Raw genomic sequence first — 15,013 nt, 5'->3', positions numbered from 1 at the left:
AGCAGTCACAAAAGTCTGGATCTGTATTCTTCTATCGATCAAGCTTCTTGAGCGTTTTGGACCTCGAACAGGGAATGTTCTCACGTTTACCAACAGAATCTATACCGAGCACTCCGTATGGGGGCCTATATGCACGCGCCTGAGGCACCTTCGATACGTTTCAAATTTCCATATACCCCCATACCGATTCTATGGCTTTATGTGCCTTTGCTCGGGTTTACATCGTTATGGAAAGGATTAAGGTGGCCAACATAGGCAGTGGCTGGATAGAATGAAGCGAGGAGCCAAAGATGAAGTTTCTTGCCCCAATTGGCAAAAGATTGTATAGGAGATGTGGGAACTTCAAAATTCCAGATTCCGCCAGGACCACTTCCGTTGATAGTGGATCCTTTTTTGGCGGTCGTAAACCTGGCTGTCTCCTGCGCTTCGGCCTCTTGGATGCCGTCCATGACGTCTCGCTGATTACATTTGCCCACTTAGTGGCAATTCTTCCTAAGGCCTTGCCACGAGGTCCAAAGGTGGCTTGAGGAGAGGACTGTGCCATCGAGTCCCTGTTGCTTGCCGCCGAATTTGTACCCTGAGAGGCGTTACTGCTCAGAGCAACGCTGGCGTTTTCGACTTTGCTCTAGTGCGCATTCCATAGTGCCAGTCTCTACCGCTACTATTCATGATAGAGATTCAGCATTTGAGGCACATCCAACACCTGTTCTGAACATTAAATACCCCTTTTACTCCAGTGTTACGTTTTGCACGCCCTCTAGGTCGCTCTAATGGAGGCTCCGCAGTCAGCCCCAATGTAGCCCATGAAAAATTAGCCGGAGAACACCAGCGTCTAGGTTGATGTTGTTAACATCATTAGTACTATAATCATCCGAAATCCCTTGGAGGCGCAACTACAGCGGTTAATAGGCTGTTATGATCGATCCTCTCTATTTTGACCATAGTGCTAATGACACGGTCCCTTTCTTCTGTGTCAGGTGCTATTACTCACGCGAAACAGCGTCATACTCCAGACTCCCTAATTTCCAATATCCGTGCGATTCAAATCACCCTGGTTGAATCCATTATTAAGTCCTCAATGGGAATAATCACTCGCGGGATTTCTGTTAGGTTTGTATCAACACTAACTTGGGGACTTGGAGAAGGTTGAAAGACTTTTTCCAACTGGTTTGATCAGGATTACCGGCCTTGGATTCGGGCTAGATACGCACATGTAGTGTTGTCGGTCACGTCTTATGAAGTCATGGCGGTTTCTAGATTTTGTTTTCAAAAAGCCAACATAATGAAGTGGTATAAGACAAGGGCCTGTATTGTATTCGGCAGCCCGGACCAGCTGCCTAAGTCTAAACGAGGGGCAGTGCAGAGAATGTACATACAACGTCACCATCATGGTATGGGACCAATGTATGACACCACTGGCATTGTGAAATTACTACCGTTGCCCCATAGTACTCGGTTTGCATGACGTTCTTCGGACTAGCATCTGTACTGGGCCACTACTCCGTATAGAGCAATCGGAAGATGCAGGGGTTCATCTGTGTGCCCAAATAGCTTGTATGCGCCGGAGTCGTTACGTGTTGGATGTTTTGGCTGCTGCATGAATGTCGAGAATGTGATGGTTTGACCAGGTGTTTCAGGGTTTTTGGAAGCCACACCGTCATCGACATGCGCACTCAAGAAGAATGAAAAGGCGCGAAGGATTGGCTACAGCGCCGCATTCGACTTCAACAAAGGCATGGTTAATAATGAAAAGGATCACAGAGTATTAGCTGTCTCTCTCTTCTTTTTTTGTGCGAATAGTGGTTGGTTTGTTATCTTATGCTGTTTCCATTATGTGCTCCGTACATACAATACTTGTTCAGGAGCAACATGGTTAGTTGCCTGTTTCACGAACAAGAAGCATCCTTGCAGCAGAGCAATCAGGCTTGCCAAGTTACAAAACATTTATTCCTCCTTGATCTGGATGCGAAGGTCTGGAAAGTTGAAGAAGTTTCTGTTTTAAAACGCATAATATTTCTCCTCTATATCATTGAGACCTTTTAATATGCTTATTATTGTGTATAACCATTTTCGGAACCGGATAGACATGTATCCTAACCATTGAGATCGGAGCAGCATGCGATCCGAATCATGTCAGACGCCTGGTGACTGCAAAGTTTGTTGAAACTTCATGGGCTGGGCCTTTTGCCTTGGAAGCTTCTCATTACTGTTTGTGACAGACAAGTTTGTAACAGTTTTGTATAGATGTCTGCGGGTAAAGCATCCTTTTGCTACCAGACAATCGAGCTACATCCCGAGCTCACGATATACATATCCCCATATCCTCACCCGATGGCAGGACTTGACCTTGTCGAGTTTGAATGACCCCAAAGTTCGGGTGCGTTGAGACCTAAGATATTGGCCATAGAGGGGAGGAGGAAACAAAAATGATAATCCAAATGCCCAGCGATGTAGAAGTTCAGATATAGTTACTAGCTGCTTAAATCTCGGGTTCGAACACGAACTTGACTGAATGCTATGGATCAAAGCGTCGGGTCCGCCACTATGATATCGACAGATTATCAAGTAGCATCGAACAAAACAAACTCTCTAGAAATACTTATGTCTCTTTTTGTAGGCTAAGGTATTCCCGCGAAAGAGGGGGGGAAAATGGCAATCCTCCTCAAGAAATGAACCTCATTTGTTCACATTGATGGGAACAACTGCATGGAGCTCATCAGGCTCAGGGAAGGGCAAAAATTCAAAAGGGTATAGGTTAGAAATTTCTACAAAAGGCCAACGAAAGTTCGAAGAAAAATTAAGGGTAAATGGGAACAGATCATAGGGGGTGGATCACAGCCTAACATTGCCCCTGTTCAGTTGATTCCACTCTTTCTTCCCAAAGGGAACGTATGTGCCATTGCTCAGCCAGTACAGTCGATCGGTAGTCTTATTATTCTCTAAGAGTTCTGGGTTGACGCCCTCAGCTCGTAAAGTGGTCTTCTGCTGCTTGTTGTTGCCGGTTGACTGCATCGAAGCGGTGACTCGAAGAAACTGGGGAACGGCGTACTTTGGTAAATGCGCAGAGGCATGAGCAGCCAAAGATTGAAGAATTTTCTGTGACGGCTCAATAACAACGTTGGAAGTTGGATTCTGAAGTTGTTCTTTGAATATAATTGCGGCACAACCTGCCCTGCCATCATGATGTGGGACCTCGACGCCATACACATTCGCCTCATGGACGTCCGGATAATTGCCCAGGATCTCGCTGACCTCGTTTGTCGACACATTTTCACTGCGCCAACGGAAAGTGTCTCCAATCCTATCGGAGAAATACCACAACCCATTGGGATACCACCGGATCATATCTCCCGTGCGAAACCATGCGTCTCCTTTTTTACGAACGTCGCGAATGATCTTTTTATTGTTAGCTTCCGGGTTGTTAACGTATCCCGGAAATTTCTCCGCAATATTTTCTGCATCGACCGCAAATAACAATTCGCCGGGCTCGCCTTTCACGGCTTGCACGCATAGGCCAGTCTTTGGGTCACGTCGAGGAAGCTCCGTGATGGGATCCAGCTCAATAATAGTTGAGGAGATCGATAAAAGGAGGTTTCCGAGGGCACCATTGCGGCCAATAGCGCCAGTTGAGTAGTCATTCCGCGATACGTTCAAAGTTATTGACAATCCTTCTGTGGCGCCGTATAGCTCTGCCACCGTATCAATTCCGAACCTCTCTTTGAACCGATTCCAAACGTCTGGGCGAAGGCCATTTCCATAGGCCATTCGAACATTGTGCTTCTTATCCAGATTCTCTCCAGTAGCCGGATCGGTTTGGGTTGGAGTGGCAAGTAAATAACGGAGCGTCTCTCCAACGTACTGCACCACGGTCGCGTCGTTCTCTCTCACTTCATTCCAGAAGTTCCTTGCTGAGAATTTACGGCCAATTGCTAGACTACTAGCATTGAGTAAGCAAGCGGTGTAGCCCAAAAGACCGGCAGTTGAATGATACAATGGCATGCACTGTCTTCAATTAACAAAAGGACGAGAAAGGTGTTAAGGGCTCAATAGTAAGACTTACGGTGTAGACGCGGTCTGTCCGCCGCAGACCAAGTGCTACATGCATAAAACTCGCGGCAGTTATTGCTTTGCTCCAATTGATGATGGCAGCTTTGGGAAGACCAGTCGTGCCACTGGTATAGATAAACATGCAGGTTGAAGTGGCTTCTTGATTACCGCGATCAACGTCAGGTGCCCGAATGGGCTCAAACTCCATAATTTGAAACTCCAGAGTGTTGTCGTGGAATACGACTTCAACAGGGCCACCATTTTTACGGAAATCAGGCGCACTGAAGACTGACAACTGTTCCGGAGGAAAGAGAGGACGCAGCTCTTCATCAACAACAAGAAGTTTGGCATCGCAAATCCGGACACAGTGTTCCAACGGGGCTTTGGTCAGATTATAATTGATCATAGAAGGAACAGCACCAATGCTCCACAGACCCATCCACATGAATATAAACGTCGGTGAATTCATGAAATCTATCGCGACCACATCGCCAGGTTTGACTTGATGGGCCTGCTTCAACCAGGTACCATATCGCAAGACTGTCTGATATGTTTCGTGAAAAGTCCAGATCTTGCCGTGGTAAGCCAGGAAAGGTTGCTGGGCCAGTTTCGGATTCAATGCATGCTGCTCAAGTATGTAGAAGAGGTTCCCACGACCATTTTTGACCCAGAAGAAGCGGCGGAAAACGGCTCTGGCGATGGAGTTTATCAACTTTGCGTCGTAGAAGAGTGACCATCTTGCATTAAGATAGGCGAGGAATGTAGTCGCGGCCGGAACCGAGAGGGTCAGTGGCAGTGTCGCGAGTGCTTCCATGACTGGAGTGTGTTAGCCGTGCCTTCATGCCATCTCAGACCGTGGAGGATCAAGGAGAAGTTATTTGCGACAACGCACCTTTGTTGTTTAATTTTGAGAGAAGTCTACCAAGTTCTGGGTTGTAAGGTCTATCATTCAAGCAGTTCACCGGAGTTCCAGGGCCAACGTTACACAAACGGCTGCACGAACCTCAAAGAGATCGGGTATGGTTGGAATTCAGGACTTGTGTCCGATGATCAAAAACATTTGTTCAAACCGAAAACCTCCGGGGCTCAGAGATAACTAGTGAAGGGCATGCTGGACTTCCCCTCTCTCTCTCTCCCCCTTGTTGAGGACATCTGTCTAGCTCGAGTTGTTCAGGGCCAACCTCGGCAGGATTTCTGGTTCACTGGTTTCAGGGCAGAACCTTGTGAAAATTGTTGAAGGCATTGAGCTTTGGACCAATGAATATCCTTGAAGGGACAGGTTGGCATCATCTCTGTGGCTGAATCTGAGTTTCCACGATCGTTGCGGAGTTCCACGCGCCTCGCCCCGCGATCCTCGGCGTAAACTAAAACGGAACGACATCATAAGTGACAACGTATGAAACTCCCATTGCATGTGTAACTGGTGAAACAATCGAAGAAAATAGTTTAGAGTTGGCTTACTTGTAACTATATAACGATCAGCAAAAGCAAAAGACAGCTCCTGCTTGAGATTATTATTATCTAGCCGGAGTAGACTCAATGTGCCTGAGAACCCAACTGCATATGCGGTTAACCTTCTGGTCTACTGCATCATCTAAGTGCTAGTTTATTGGTCCCAGCCAAAGGGACATTCTCGAATTCTTCCTCCATGAACTCTCTCAGAGCCTCAAGTCCCGCTTCCATTATCTCAGGCTTCATGGCATAGCCAATGCGGATATAGCCTTTAAAATCTTCTCGGTTCCCGAAGCCGTAGCTCCCCGGGACCAACAGCACCCCTTTCTTGTCTTGTAGTCGTCTACAGAATTCCACGTCGTCCACTGGTTTGCCCATTTTGGAAAACTTGATAAATCCTATCGTCCCCGCGACCGGTCGAACCCAATCGCACGCCCATCGGTGCTGTTCAATAAATGATTCCACACTCGCAATGTTCTGTTTGGCAAGACCCATATTCCGTTGGAGCAGGCTATGTATACACTTACCGTCGAGCGCAAAAGAGGCCACAGCCTCATCTAGATGGCTCATCGAGATCGTGGAATATGAACGATAATTGAGACAACTTGCAATATAATCGCTGTTCCGAGAAGCGAGCCAGCCAACACGGATTCCTGGAAGGGAATAGCATTTGGAAAGGGAGCCGGACACTAACACATTCTCGTATCCAAGCGATAGTGCAGATGGAGGGAATTCCGGATCCACAGGAGTTATTGAGTGGAACAGAGGTCTAAATATTTCGTCGCTAAATACGATTATCGAGTGTTCCTTTGCGATTTCTACAATGGCTTGAAGTTGAGAACGTGGAATTATGGCTCCTGTGGGATTCGCCGGATTCCTAACATGAGGGAAAGAGAAGTTGTTAGTGTTAGGATTACCGATACAGTGAGGAATTTCTTACGTTAGAACAATCATCTTCGTATTTGGCTTGATGAGATCCTTCAACTCTTCTAAATCCAACTGCCATTTATCTTTCTCTTTGCTCTTCCACAGGGTAACTTCGACACCGATCGACTTTGGCAAAGAATACAATTGCTGATAAGTAGGGTACTGAACAATAACGTGGTCCCCAAGGCTACATAAAGCATGGAAGACCACGAGGTTGGCTAACGAGGCACCAGGTGTGATCAAAACGTTATCGACGGGCAGTGGAGTCGGAATCTTAATAGAATAAAGATTGGCTATGGTTGTTCGAAGCCGTTTTGAGCCCTGGTAGGCCTCACCGTAACCTAATGGCATGGTCAAGATGGAAGCTGGAAGCGGCGGGTTCCTATGCTGTTCGCCTTCGGCGAGGGATGACAGCTCCTCAATTGAGACAGGCGCAGCGCAAGAGCTGGAAAGGTCATATTTGGCTAATTGCGATTCCGTATCAATCCACTAGGACAAGGCAAAACGCTAGTTAGTTGTGTGCTCATAACGTGAAAAATCTAGGGAAGCATGCAAGCCTCGCGTTGCTATCCCGGGATGCGGGGTTTCGGACGCCGGGGACCGGCCGTTTATTAACTCACCCGCTGGGCAGCGAAAAAATCGATGTTAACCATTCTCGTAGGCAGCGCAAAGTAAAAGGAGTTTATCGGTGTGTACGGAGTAAGAGAAGGTTGGTCTTCTGGATAGAAGGACTTATGGCTCGGCTTTGGTTATAGGGAGCAATAAGTATCATAGATGGAGTAAGGTTCACTCCTCCATGGGCCTCCACTTCCAAGCTCCAGCCTTCGGGCCGAATGAAATGAACGAGCAGCGAATCACTTTTTGCTCTACGGAGTAGACAATATATTCTTGGTAGCTCCTCTTGTATTTCGTCAGATCTTCCGCTGAAGCACCGCCATTCTATATAAGTGAGGAGCATAAGTAAGAGTGTACCCAATCCACTTTGTTCTATATTCCGCCATAATTTCTCCGCGTTGATTGACATCGAAATGCAAGAGCAGCTGCTTAAAGCCGTCCCATTGACTCTGTTGTAAGGAACGGGCAGCAATATACAAGGTGAATGCTACACTCTTCGTCAATCGGTCATCTTTAAAGCTCTTCGATAAAGATTGTTTGTCAGCACTCTTCGACATGTGATGAATGTTATGAGGGAAGGGAATACGTGGTTCAGCCATAAGAAAAGGCTGAACAAGGTAGAAGCGGGCTGGCTCTACTTCAGATTCCATCGGAGGAGAATAATTCCCGGATTATCGATGTAATGGAGTTGCGTAGTGAATAACCAGGTAGTGGTTAGGACCGGGGTCCTTATATAATACGAAGTAAAGGAAAAAAAAAAAAAAAATTCTTATGAATCAGTGCAGTGACAGCAGTCGTTTCAAAAAAAGATCTTTGGTGAAGAGTAGAAATCAGAAAAAAATGGAAAGGCGAAAAAAGAAATGTAAGCGATCTCGACGCGACTCGAACGCGCAATCTTCGGTGCCGAAAACCGACGCCCTACCATTGGGCCACGAGACCTAGTTGCTTGATTATTTTAATCAAATCAAGTAGTCAGCAAGCAATCAGACTTGGATATCAACCATAATTTCTATAAAGTATATTCCGTACTCCGTACTCCGTACTCCGTATAGGTTCAAGGAAAGTATTCCGACGCCCCAACTCGTACCTTCAACAATATCACTACATAATGCTTTGAATTCCGAAGCACATCTGCGGATACTTGGTGTTTGTAATGTCTGGACCTCCAACGCCATCCAAGAAGCGAAACAGACCAGGCCTCGCCGATAAAGTGTCGGGATTACTAGCATCGTCGTCCTGCTCAAAAAGCCGCAGCAACCAGGCGCCAAGACAGACCTTCGCCGCCGGCCTGGGCAAACCTTCGGCTATCGCGGGGAGAGAAGTTACTCCGCACCCGGCGCTAACCCCCTTCCGCGACCCGGCCAACCACCCGCCCGTCGAGCAACTACGTAATTTTTGTCCTCTCCCGCAACTCCGCCTGTCGCCAGTGTCTCGACGCAGCAAGCCCTGAGGTTCAGTTGGCGGATTTGTTGGCTTTCTGGTTGTGGAGGGAATCAGCATCTTTTTTCGCTACCCTTCTTTCGTGAATCCTCCATCCTTAACTCCATAGACCCCAGTTAGGCCACCTTCCGGAAGCGATACTCGCGATAAGAGGAGGCCGAGTGACTGGTACAAATGTCAAGCTTACAGCTTCGCTAGGAATTTTATCGTATGGCTCTCAACTTAAGGAGTTTGCGAAATCCTCCCTTTGTTTAGCAATCTTACGCTTGGGTGGTTGATGATAACGGCTTCGCTCCTTCGCAACCACGTCCTCTTCTATCTCCGCCATGCGGCTTTTCCGCGCTATCCAGTTCCTCTCACTCCTTTCTGCATCTTCGTTGTCATGGCGCGTTTCTGCATGTGAGAATTATACGACCTACGATATAATATCTCCCCGGTTCGCGATACAAGATAACCGGCCACCAAACTGTCCCCCGTGCTTCAACTGCCAACTCGATGCGTTCCAATGCCATCAATTCGCCGAATGTAACAAATACAATGGTAAATGTTCTTGCCCTTCTGGATTCGGTGGAGATGATTGCTCGGAACCCTTGTGTGGATCCTTGCCCGATGGCAAGGATAGAACCCCTCGGCAGGATAAGTACTGCAAATGCAAAGATGGCTGGTCAGGTATAAATTGCAATGTTTGTGAAACGAATGATGCTTGCAATTCCATGATGCCAGAGGGCGAAGGTGGCGTATGCTACAAGGAGCCTCTAGTGGTCAAAGAGAATTATCAGATATGTGACGTGACCAATCGCAAAATCCTCGATCAACTTAAAGAAAAGAAGCCACAGGTGACGTTTTCATGCACTGCGAAAGACCATACGTGCAACTTTCAATGTGAGCTCGCAAGCTTATTATTCTCGGCTTTCGAATTTTATACTAACATGCATCTTTTTTGATAGTCTGGGTTGATCAGAAAGAGTCGTTTTACTGCTCCTTGGACACGTGCGAATGGGCTACAGAAGTTGAATACGGCAAGAATACCACAAATTATGAATGCGAGCATATAAAATGCAGATGCATTCCTGGACGGATGCTCTGCGGAGAGGATGGCTCCATTGATATTGGAGAATTCCTCGAGCAAGATATCAAAGGCCCAGCCTCGTTCTCGACGATTTCAACCCAAGGAGGGAGTGATCAAGATGGCAGCACATTCCAAGAACCTGCTATGAACAACCTAATCAAAAGCGTATTTGGCGATAAAAGCATTTTCCTTCAATGTCGTGCCGGAGAGTGTCTGTATAAAACCGACGTACCCGGCTACAAAGTCCCCGTCAAAACCATTAACACTCCACTAATTGCCGGTGTTATTGCTGGCTGCGGTTTATTTATCGTTGCTGTTATTCTATTTATCTGGTATCTTTCAAGGAGGAGCGCCTATCGGAACTACGCAGCAATACAACTTTCAGACGACTCTGACGACGAAAACGGAAAGCTCATGGCTGATCATAAACCTGCCGCGTTACAGTTTGATAACGTCTCGTACTATCTCAATGGCAGGCAAATCCTGTCAGGCATTAGGGGAATCGCTCGACCGGGACAGGTCACGGCCATTATGGGTGCTTCCGGCGCCGGGAAAACAACCTTTTTGGATATTCTTGCAAGAAAAAATAAACGCGGAACTGTTCAAGGAGAATTTTATGTGAATGGAGAAAAAGTTGACGACAATGAGTATCGAAGTGTCGTCGGCTTTGTCGATCAGGAAGATACAATGCTGCCGACGCTCACTGTTCACGAGACTATTTTGACCAGTGCGCTGCTCAGACTCCCGAGAGATATGAGTAATGTTGTGAAAGAGCAAAGGGTGTTTGAAGTGGAGAAGCAGCTTGGAATATATCACATTAAAGACCAAATCATCGGCTCCGAAGAAGGAAAGGGACGCGGCATATCAGGAGGGGAGAAAAAGCGTGTTAGCATTGCATGCGAGCTTGTTACTAGTCCAAGCATATTATTTCTTGATGAGCCGACCAGTGGCTTGGTAAGTGCTAGCTGTCATCCCCCTCATTTAATATGGTTCTAACAGTGGCCAGGATGCATTCAATGCTTTCAATGTGATAGAGTGCCTTGTAAACCTGGCAAGAACGTACAATAGAACCGTTATATTCACTATTCATCAGCCAAGGTCCAACATTGTCGCTTTATTCGATCAACTGATCCTGCTGGCCAAGGGAAGAACTGTCTACTCGGGCTCTTTCATGGGTTGTCAACCTTACTTTGACCACATTGGATATACTTGTCCCTTGGGATTCAACATCGCGGATTACTTGGTCGACCTAACCATGCATGCCAGTACTGCACGCTCTCCCGAGGAGCCTCTGCTCAACGCTGATGCGCAAGCGGACCATTTCAGAACGCCATCAAGCAGCTTAAGGGCCGTGAAATCTGTTGCTAGTGCTTCAAATGCAAGCTTTGAAAATAGCACGACCGAAAGTGCTCAAGATTCTACAGCACCACGAAAGCATATCCGGCGACAGTCTCTTAGACAACGTCAAGAGAGACAGCTTTACACTCGAAAGAAGACTTCCGGCGTGGATTCGCCCTCAACACCTCGGACCGATGATGAAGATAACGCAATGGGGAGCCTTAATGACAGTACGCAGCAATGGCTTCGTCTCTCTCGCCAACAAAATAGCGCCCCTTCCCAAACAGTGGAAGACCCCGATCATCTTCCTCCCATCGCCTCAGGATATATTACAGACCTCGACGTTATTATCTCGAGTTATGCATCATCCGATGTTGCGGCTTCTATTCGGGATGAAATAGCTTCCGCGGTGGAAAGTGCCCGACAAGCTAACGGCAGCGCTGACCCCACCGCCCAGCAAGGCTCTGGTGGCGTTCACATGGTTGGATACACGCGAGTTAGCCTACTCCGTCAATTCATTATTCTCTCCAAACGAACATGGAAAAATCTGTATCGCAACCCTATGCTTATGCTTACTCATTATGCCATTGCAATTTTGCTGGCAGTTCTCTCCGGCTACCTGTTCTATGGACTCACAGATGATATCAAAGGTTTCCAAAATCGGCTGGGGCTTTTCTTCTTCCTGCTAGCGCTCTTCGGTTTTAGTACCCTGACCAGTCTCACGGTTTTCACGTCTGAACGACTGCTTTTCATGCGAGAACGTGCCAATGGTTATTATTCTCCGATCACTTATTTCGCAGCTAAAGTCGTGTTCGACATTATTCCATTGAGGTTGATTCCGCCGATTATCATGGGAGTCATAGTTTACCCGATGGTGGGACTGATTGCTGACTGGCCGGAATTCCTCAAATTCATGCTCATCCTCGTTTTATTCAATTTGGCCGCCGCTGGTATTTGCCTATTCATCGGAATCGTATTCCGTGATGGAGGGGTGGCGAATTTGATTGGAAGTTTGGTGATGTTGTTCAGTCTCCTCTTTGCCGGGCTGCTTCTTAATCACGATGCGATTCCCAAAGCAGCTCTGTGGCTACAAACTGTAAGTGTACGCTGTAACCCGTTCGATATTCATATACTAATAGTTCAAACCAGCTGTCCATATTCCATTACGGATTCGAAGCCTTGATTGTGAATGAGGTGACATATCTCACCCTTATCGACCATAAGTATGGGCTTGATATCGAGGTTCCCGGAGCATCCATTCTTAGCGCTTTTGGCTTCGATACCCTCGCGCTTTGGCGGGACGTCACTGGGCTGGCTGTTTTTTCGGGCGTTTTTATCATACTCGCGTATGGAGCCATGCACTTCTTGCTGGTTGAGAGGAGATGATTTCTATACTCTCATGCGTGGCCTCGCACGGCGGTATAGGATTTGGCCTTTTTAAATTGCACATGCATAGAATGGGGGAGTCCCACTCGAATTACTTTTAACCCGAGGTAAGGCAGTTATTGTCTTTCTTCAACCTGGATTAATCCATCAACTTCTCAGCTGGCGTGTATCTCTTTGTTTGATATGGAGTATTGTGGGGTTTTCTCGTATTGTTTGGTCAACTCAGTGTTATTTTTATGTGTGATGTGCGAACAACATTTTAAGTATAATTTTGTTTATATGTAGATAAGATATCGTGACTCGGGCTACGGTTGAAAGATGATGAAGGCTAGCTTGTTTTAAAGTCAAGGGCCTTGATCCCCTGAAATCCTCGATCTGTTGTTTTCGCTGGCTATTAGATATGTCTTGATCATGGTCTCTTCCTTGTGTTGTGGTCTTTTCATCCTTTTTTTTTTTTTTTTTTTCTAGCACAAATGAATAGACATCTTTCTAGATAATTATATGACCCCTAGAACTGAGAAGCCAATTGACACTGGAGATGATTAGGATAAGGTCCTATTGACTTCATAGCTTTTTATTCCAATCATATAACTAATTACTTCGTATAGATCTACATCATGAAAACTTGGTCTGGATTCAAAAATCGTAAAACGTAACCCGAAAACATAAATTTCATTCCGTTTCAAACAAACACTTTATACCCTGTCCTTTCCCCTCTATATATATATATATATAATTATTATTCGTCGTGAAGCGATATAGACGACCGAGGCGATTCCCCTTGCTGCCTTTCCTCAGGGAGCTGTACACCCCGCGGTAACTTGATCCTAGTAATAGCAGCAGCGATCGCAACGTGTAACAACCCAGTCCCAATGAACGCCAGGCCGGTCCAGGCCGGTCCGATACCCAGACCCCAGTCGAACAAAAGTGCTATGAACGGCCCGCCGATAAGAGCGCCTACCATTGAAACAAGACAGACGATAGAGTACATGCGTGCCGAGTGTCGTGGTTCAACAAACGTCGATATTAGACTGAGGCTTGAGGGGAGGAAGCCGCATCCAAGGGTGTATATTATAACTCCGATTAACATTATAGACATTGTAGGGGAGACGCCGAGCGCGAAAGAGCCGATAGAAAGGATGATAATGCTTGCTTGTGAAAGGTAGAGGTCCTTGGCCTGGCTGGAGTAGTGGAGTTTTTTGGTAAGATAGTGAGATGCGAATGGAAGGAGAACAAGAAGTAGGAATATATTTCCGCCAGCGAAAACGGAGAGACTGAATGCGGCTGCGGAAATGGGTATGGAGTATCGAGTAGAGGCGTAAAGCAAGAGAATGTCGATTTGTTTGCGACCTATAACGGTGAGAAGGAATGCTGAGAGGATAAGTACGACGGCCCGGCTTTCGAAGATGAATTTAGATGACTCCCATGCGCGGTTGACGATTGTTCTTGGATAGGAAAGGTATGACGTATTATCAGGCCGCGATCCACGTTCCGTGGACGTTTCTTCGACGTTTATGGATCGCCGACGTTCTGACGGGGGAGGGCGCAATTGGATTGTTTCGGGGATAATGAAAAGGAAAGGAAACGTTATGGTATCGAGAGCAATTCCTGATAGGTATGGCAACCATGGACCTTTCAGGTTCATCAAGCCCGACGACACTGAAGGAGCAATGAGTTGCGCCACAACCACTGCCAAGGTGGTTTTGGAAAATGCATTGGTTCTAGAGCAATTGTTAGCCATCAGATACGTTTTTTAACAGAGCACGATGTCCGAGAGTTGGCATCTGTACGCACCGATTGTCAGGATCGACGACGTCAGTAATCATTGTCATGACCATGGCGTTGATAACTCCCAGTCCACCTCCGATAAAATTAAAGATCGAGCCAAACCACACCGCACGTAAAGGCAGGACTGAAGGAAATGTCAAGACGAATGCGACCCAGTAGAAGCTCAGAAGTACGCCCAGGACGCTCAGCAACAATATCAGCTTGCGGCCAAACCTAGGGTTGTCAGCTAGACGGCCATATGGAATTAAGAGTATGATGCCTTTTTTTTTTAAAAGAAAAGTCAGCGACTAATTCAAAGATCTCGACGCATCCAATGCCATTGGGACGGGGGAGTGACGGGGACCACGCACTAGGAATCGCATCGAAGCTGGACATCATGGCTTGAACAAAGGCAACCTCTCCCTGGACAGGCTTGATCTTGCATTGGTCCTCGGGAATTTCTCCTGGTCCAAATCGACCAGGTTCATGTTTGTCATAGTAGTTTCTGCAAGCGATGCTCTCAAGGATCCGTGTTTGAGGCGCTATGTTCAGATAAACGCCAAAGTCGATTACAAAAGTCGTGATTACGATGAGCAGAACAAACACCGAAGGAGTGTGTCTCCAGGTCTTCTTCACATACGTAACGGGAGGCTCGTCAGCCTTGATGCTCCTGGTTTCTTCCACATCGACAAGGAGGGGAAGGGAATCGTCCTGGTCGACGTCATGATAATTGGCGGAAGAGGCTGGCATTGTCGGTAGAGGACGATAAAATAGGTCCAATTGAAGGCAGTTATTTTCGTACAGACCGACTAACGAACTGGCTTCCCTTCTGAGGGGCAGTTCGTTGACCAGCCGATGGTTCTCGCTCCCGCGAAGCTGGAGATTGTAGAGTTAAAGAACGAACCAGGCCGACGGCTAGCCCTGTGCGTGATTATCCCCCGTCCGATGGCCGGTTTTGGGTTTAGGCACCAA

At 46.9% G+C, this 15,013-nt stretch overlaps 5 protein-coding genes and 1 non-coding gene across 6 annotated transcripts; 1 reads left to right on the top strand and 5 right to left on the bottom strand.

The window, feature by feature from the left end:
* Positions 1-197: 197 nt before the first annotated feature.
* On the bottom strand, positions 198-449 carry CIMG_08006 (uncharacterized protein; the record flags this gene model as incomplete). The annotated part of the gene is made up of 1 exon (XM_001240842.2): positions 198-449. One exon carries the CDS (start codon positions 447-449, stop codon positions 198-200), a length of 252 nt encoding a protein of 83 aa, XP_001240843.2.
* A 1,358-nt stretch (positions 450-1,807) lies between these two features.
* Positions 1,808-4,861, bottom strand: CIMG_12069 (long chain fatty acid transporter; the record flags this gene model as incomplete). Its single annotated transcript, XM_012358552.1, has 2 exons — positions 1,808-4,002; positions 4,061-4,861. The coding sequence occupies 2 exons, from the start codon at positions 4,859-4,861 to the stop codon at positions 2,833-2,835; spliced, it is 1,971 nt and encodes a 656-aa protein (XP_012213975.1). The 3' UTR covers positions 1,808-2,832.
* Positions 4,862-5,418: 557 nt separating this feature from the next.
* Positions 5,419-7,139, bottom strand: CIMG_12070 (aminotransferase). The gene is made up of 3 exons (XM_012358553.1): positions 7,047-7,139; positions 6,440-6,915; positions 5,419-6,376 (listed from the first exon to the last, which is right to left on the bottom strand). Exons 1-3 carry the CDS (start codon positions 7,077-7,079, stop codon positions 5,638-5,640), a joined length of 1,248 nt encoding a protein of 415 aa, XP_012213976.1. The 5' UTR covers positions 7,080-7,139; the 3' UTR covers positions 5,419-5,637.
* Positions 7,140-7,908: 769 nt separating this feature from the next.
* CIMG_15077 lies at positions 7,909-7,980 on the bottom strand. The gene has a single exon. It is a non-coding gene; the product is annotated as a tRNA-Arg (tRNA).
* A 178-nt stretch (positions 7,981-8,158) lies between these two features.
* Positions 8,159-12,638, top strand: CIMG_08008 (ABC transporter). The gene is made up of 4 exons (XM_001240844.2): positions 8,159-9,363; positions 9,429-10,504; positions 10,557-11,984; positions 12,038-12,638. The coding sequence occupies exons 1-4, from the start codon at positions 8,808-8,810 to the stop codon at positions 12,272-12,274; spliced, it is 3,297 nt and encodes a 1,098-aa protein (XP_001240845.1). The 5' UTR covers positions 8,159-8,807; the 3' UTR covers positions 12,275-12,638.
* Positions 12,639-12,827: 189 nt separating this feature from the next.
* On the bottom strand, positions 12,828-14,906 carry CIMG_08009 (major facilitator superfamily transporter protein). The gene is made up of 3 exons (XM_001240845.2): positions 14,413-14,906; positions 14,069-14,321; positions 12,828-13,995 (listed from the first exon to the last, which is right to left on the bottom strand). The coding sequence occupies exons 1-3, from the start codon at positions 14,789-14,791 to the stop codon at positions 13,014-13,016; spliced, it is 1,614 nt and encodes a 537-aa protein (XP_001240846.2). The 5' UTR covers positions 14,792-14,906; the 3' UTR covers positions 12,828-13,013.
* Between the last annotated feature and the right edge of the window lie 107 nt (positions 14,907-15,013).

This window comes from Coccidioides immitis (genome assembly GCF_000149335.2).
Source record: "Coccidioides immitis RS genomic scaffold supercont3.3, whole genome shotgun sequence".
Classification (NCBI taxonomy): domain Eukaryota; kingdom Fungi; phylum Ascomycota; class Eurotiomycetes; order Onygenales; family Onygenaceae; genus Coccidioides; species Coccidioides immitis.
This window is presented reverse-complemented; position numbering and strand designations above follow the sequence as displayed.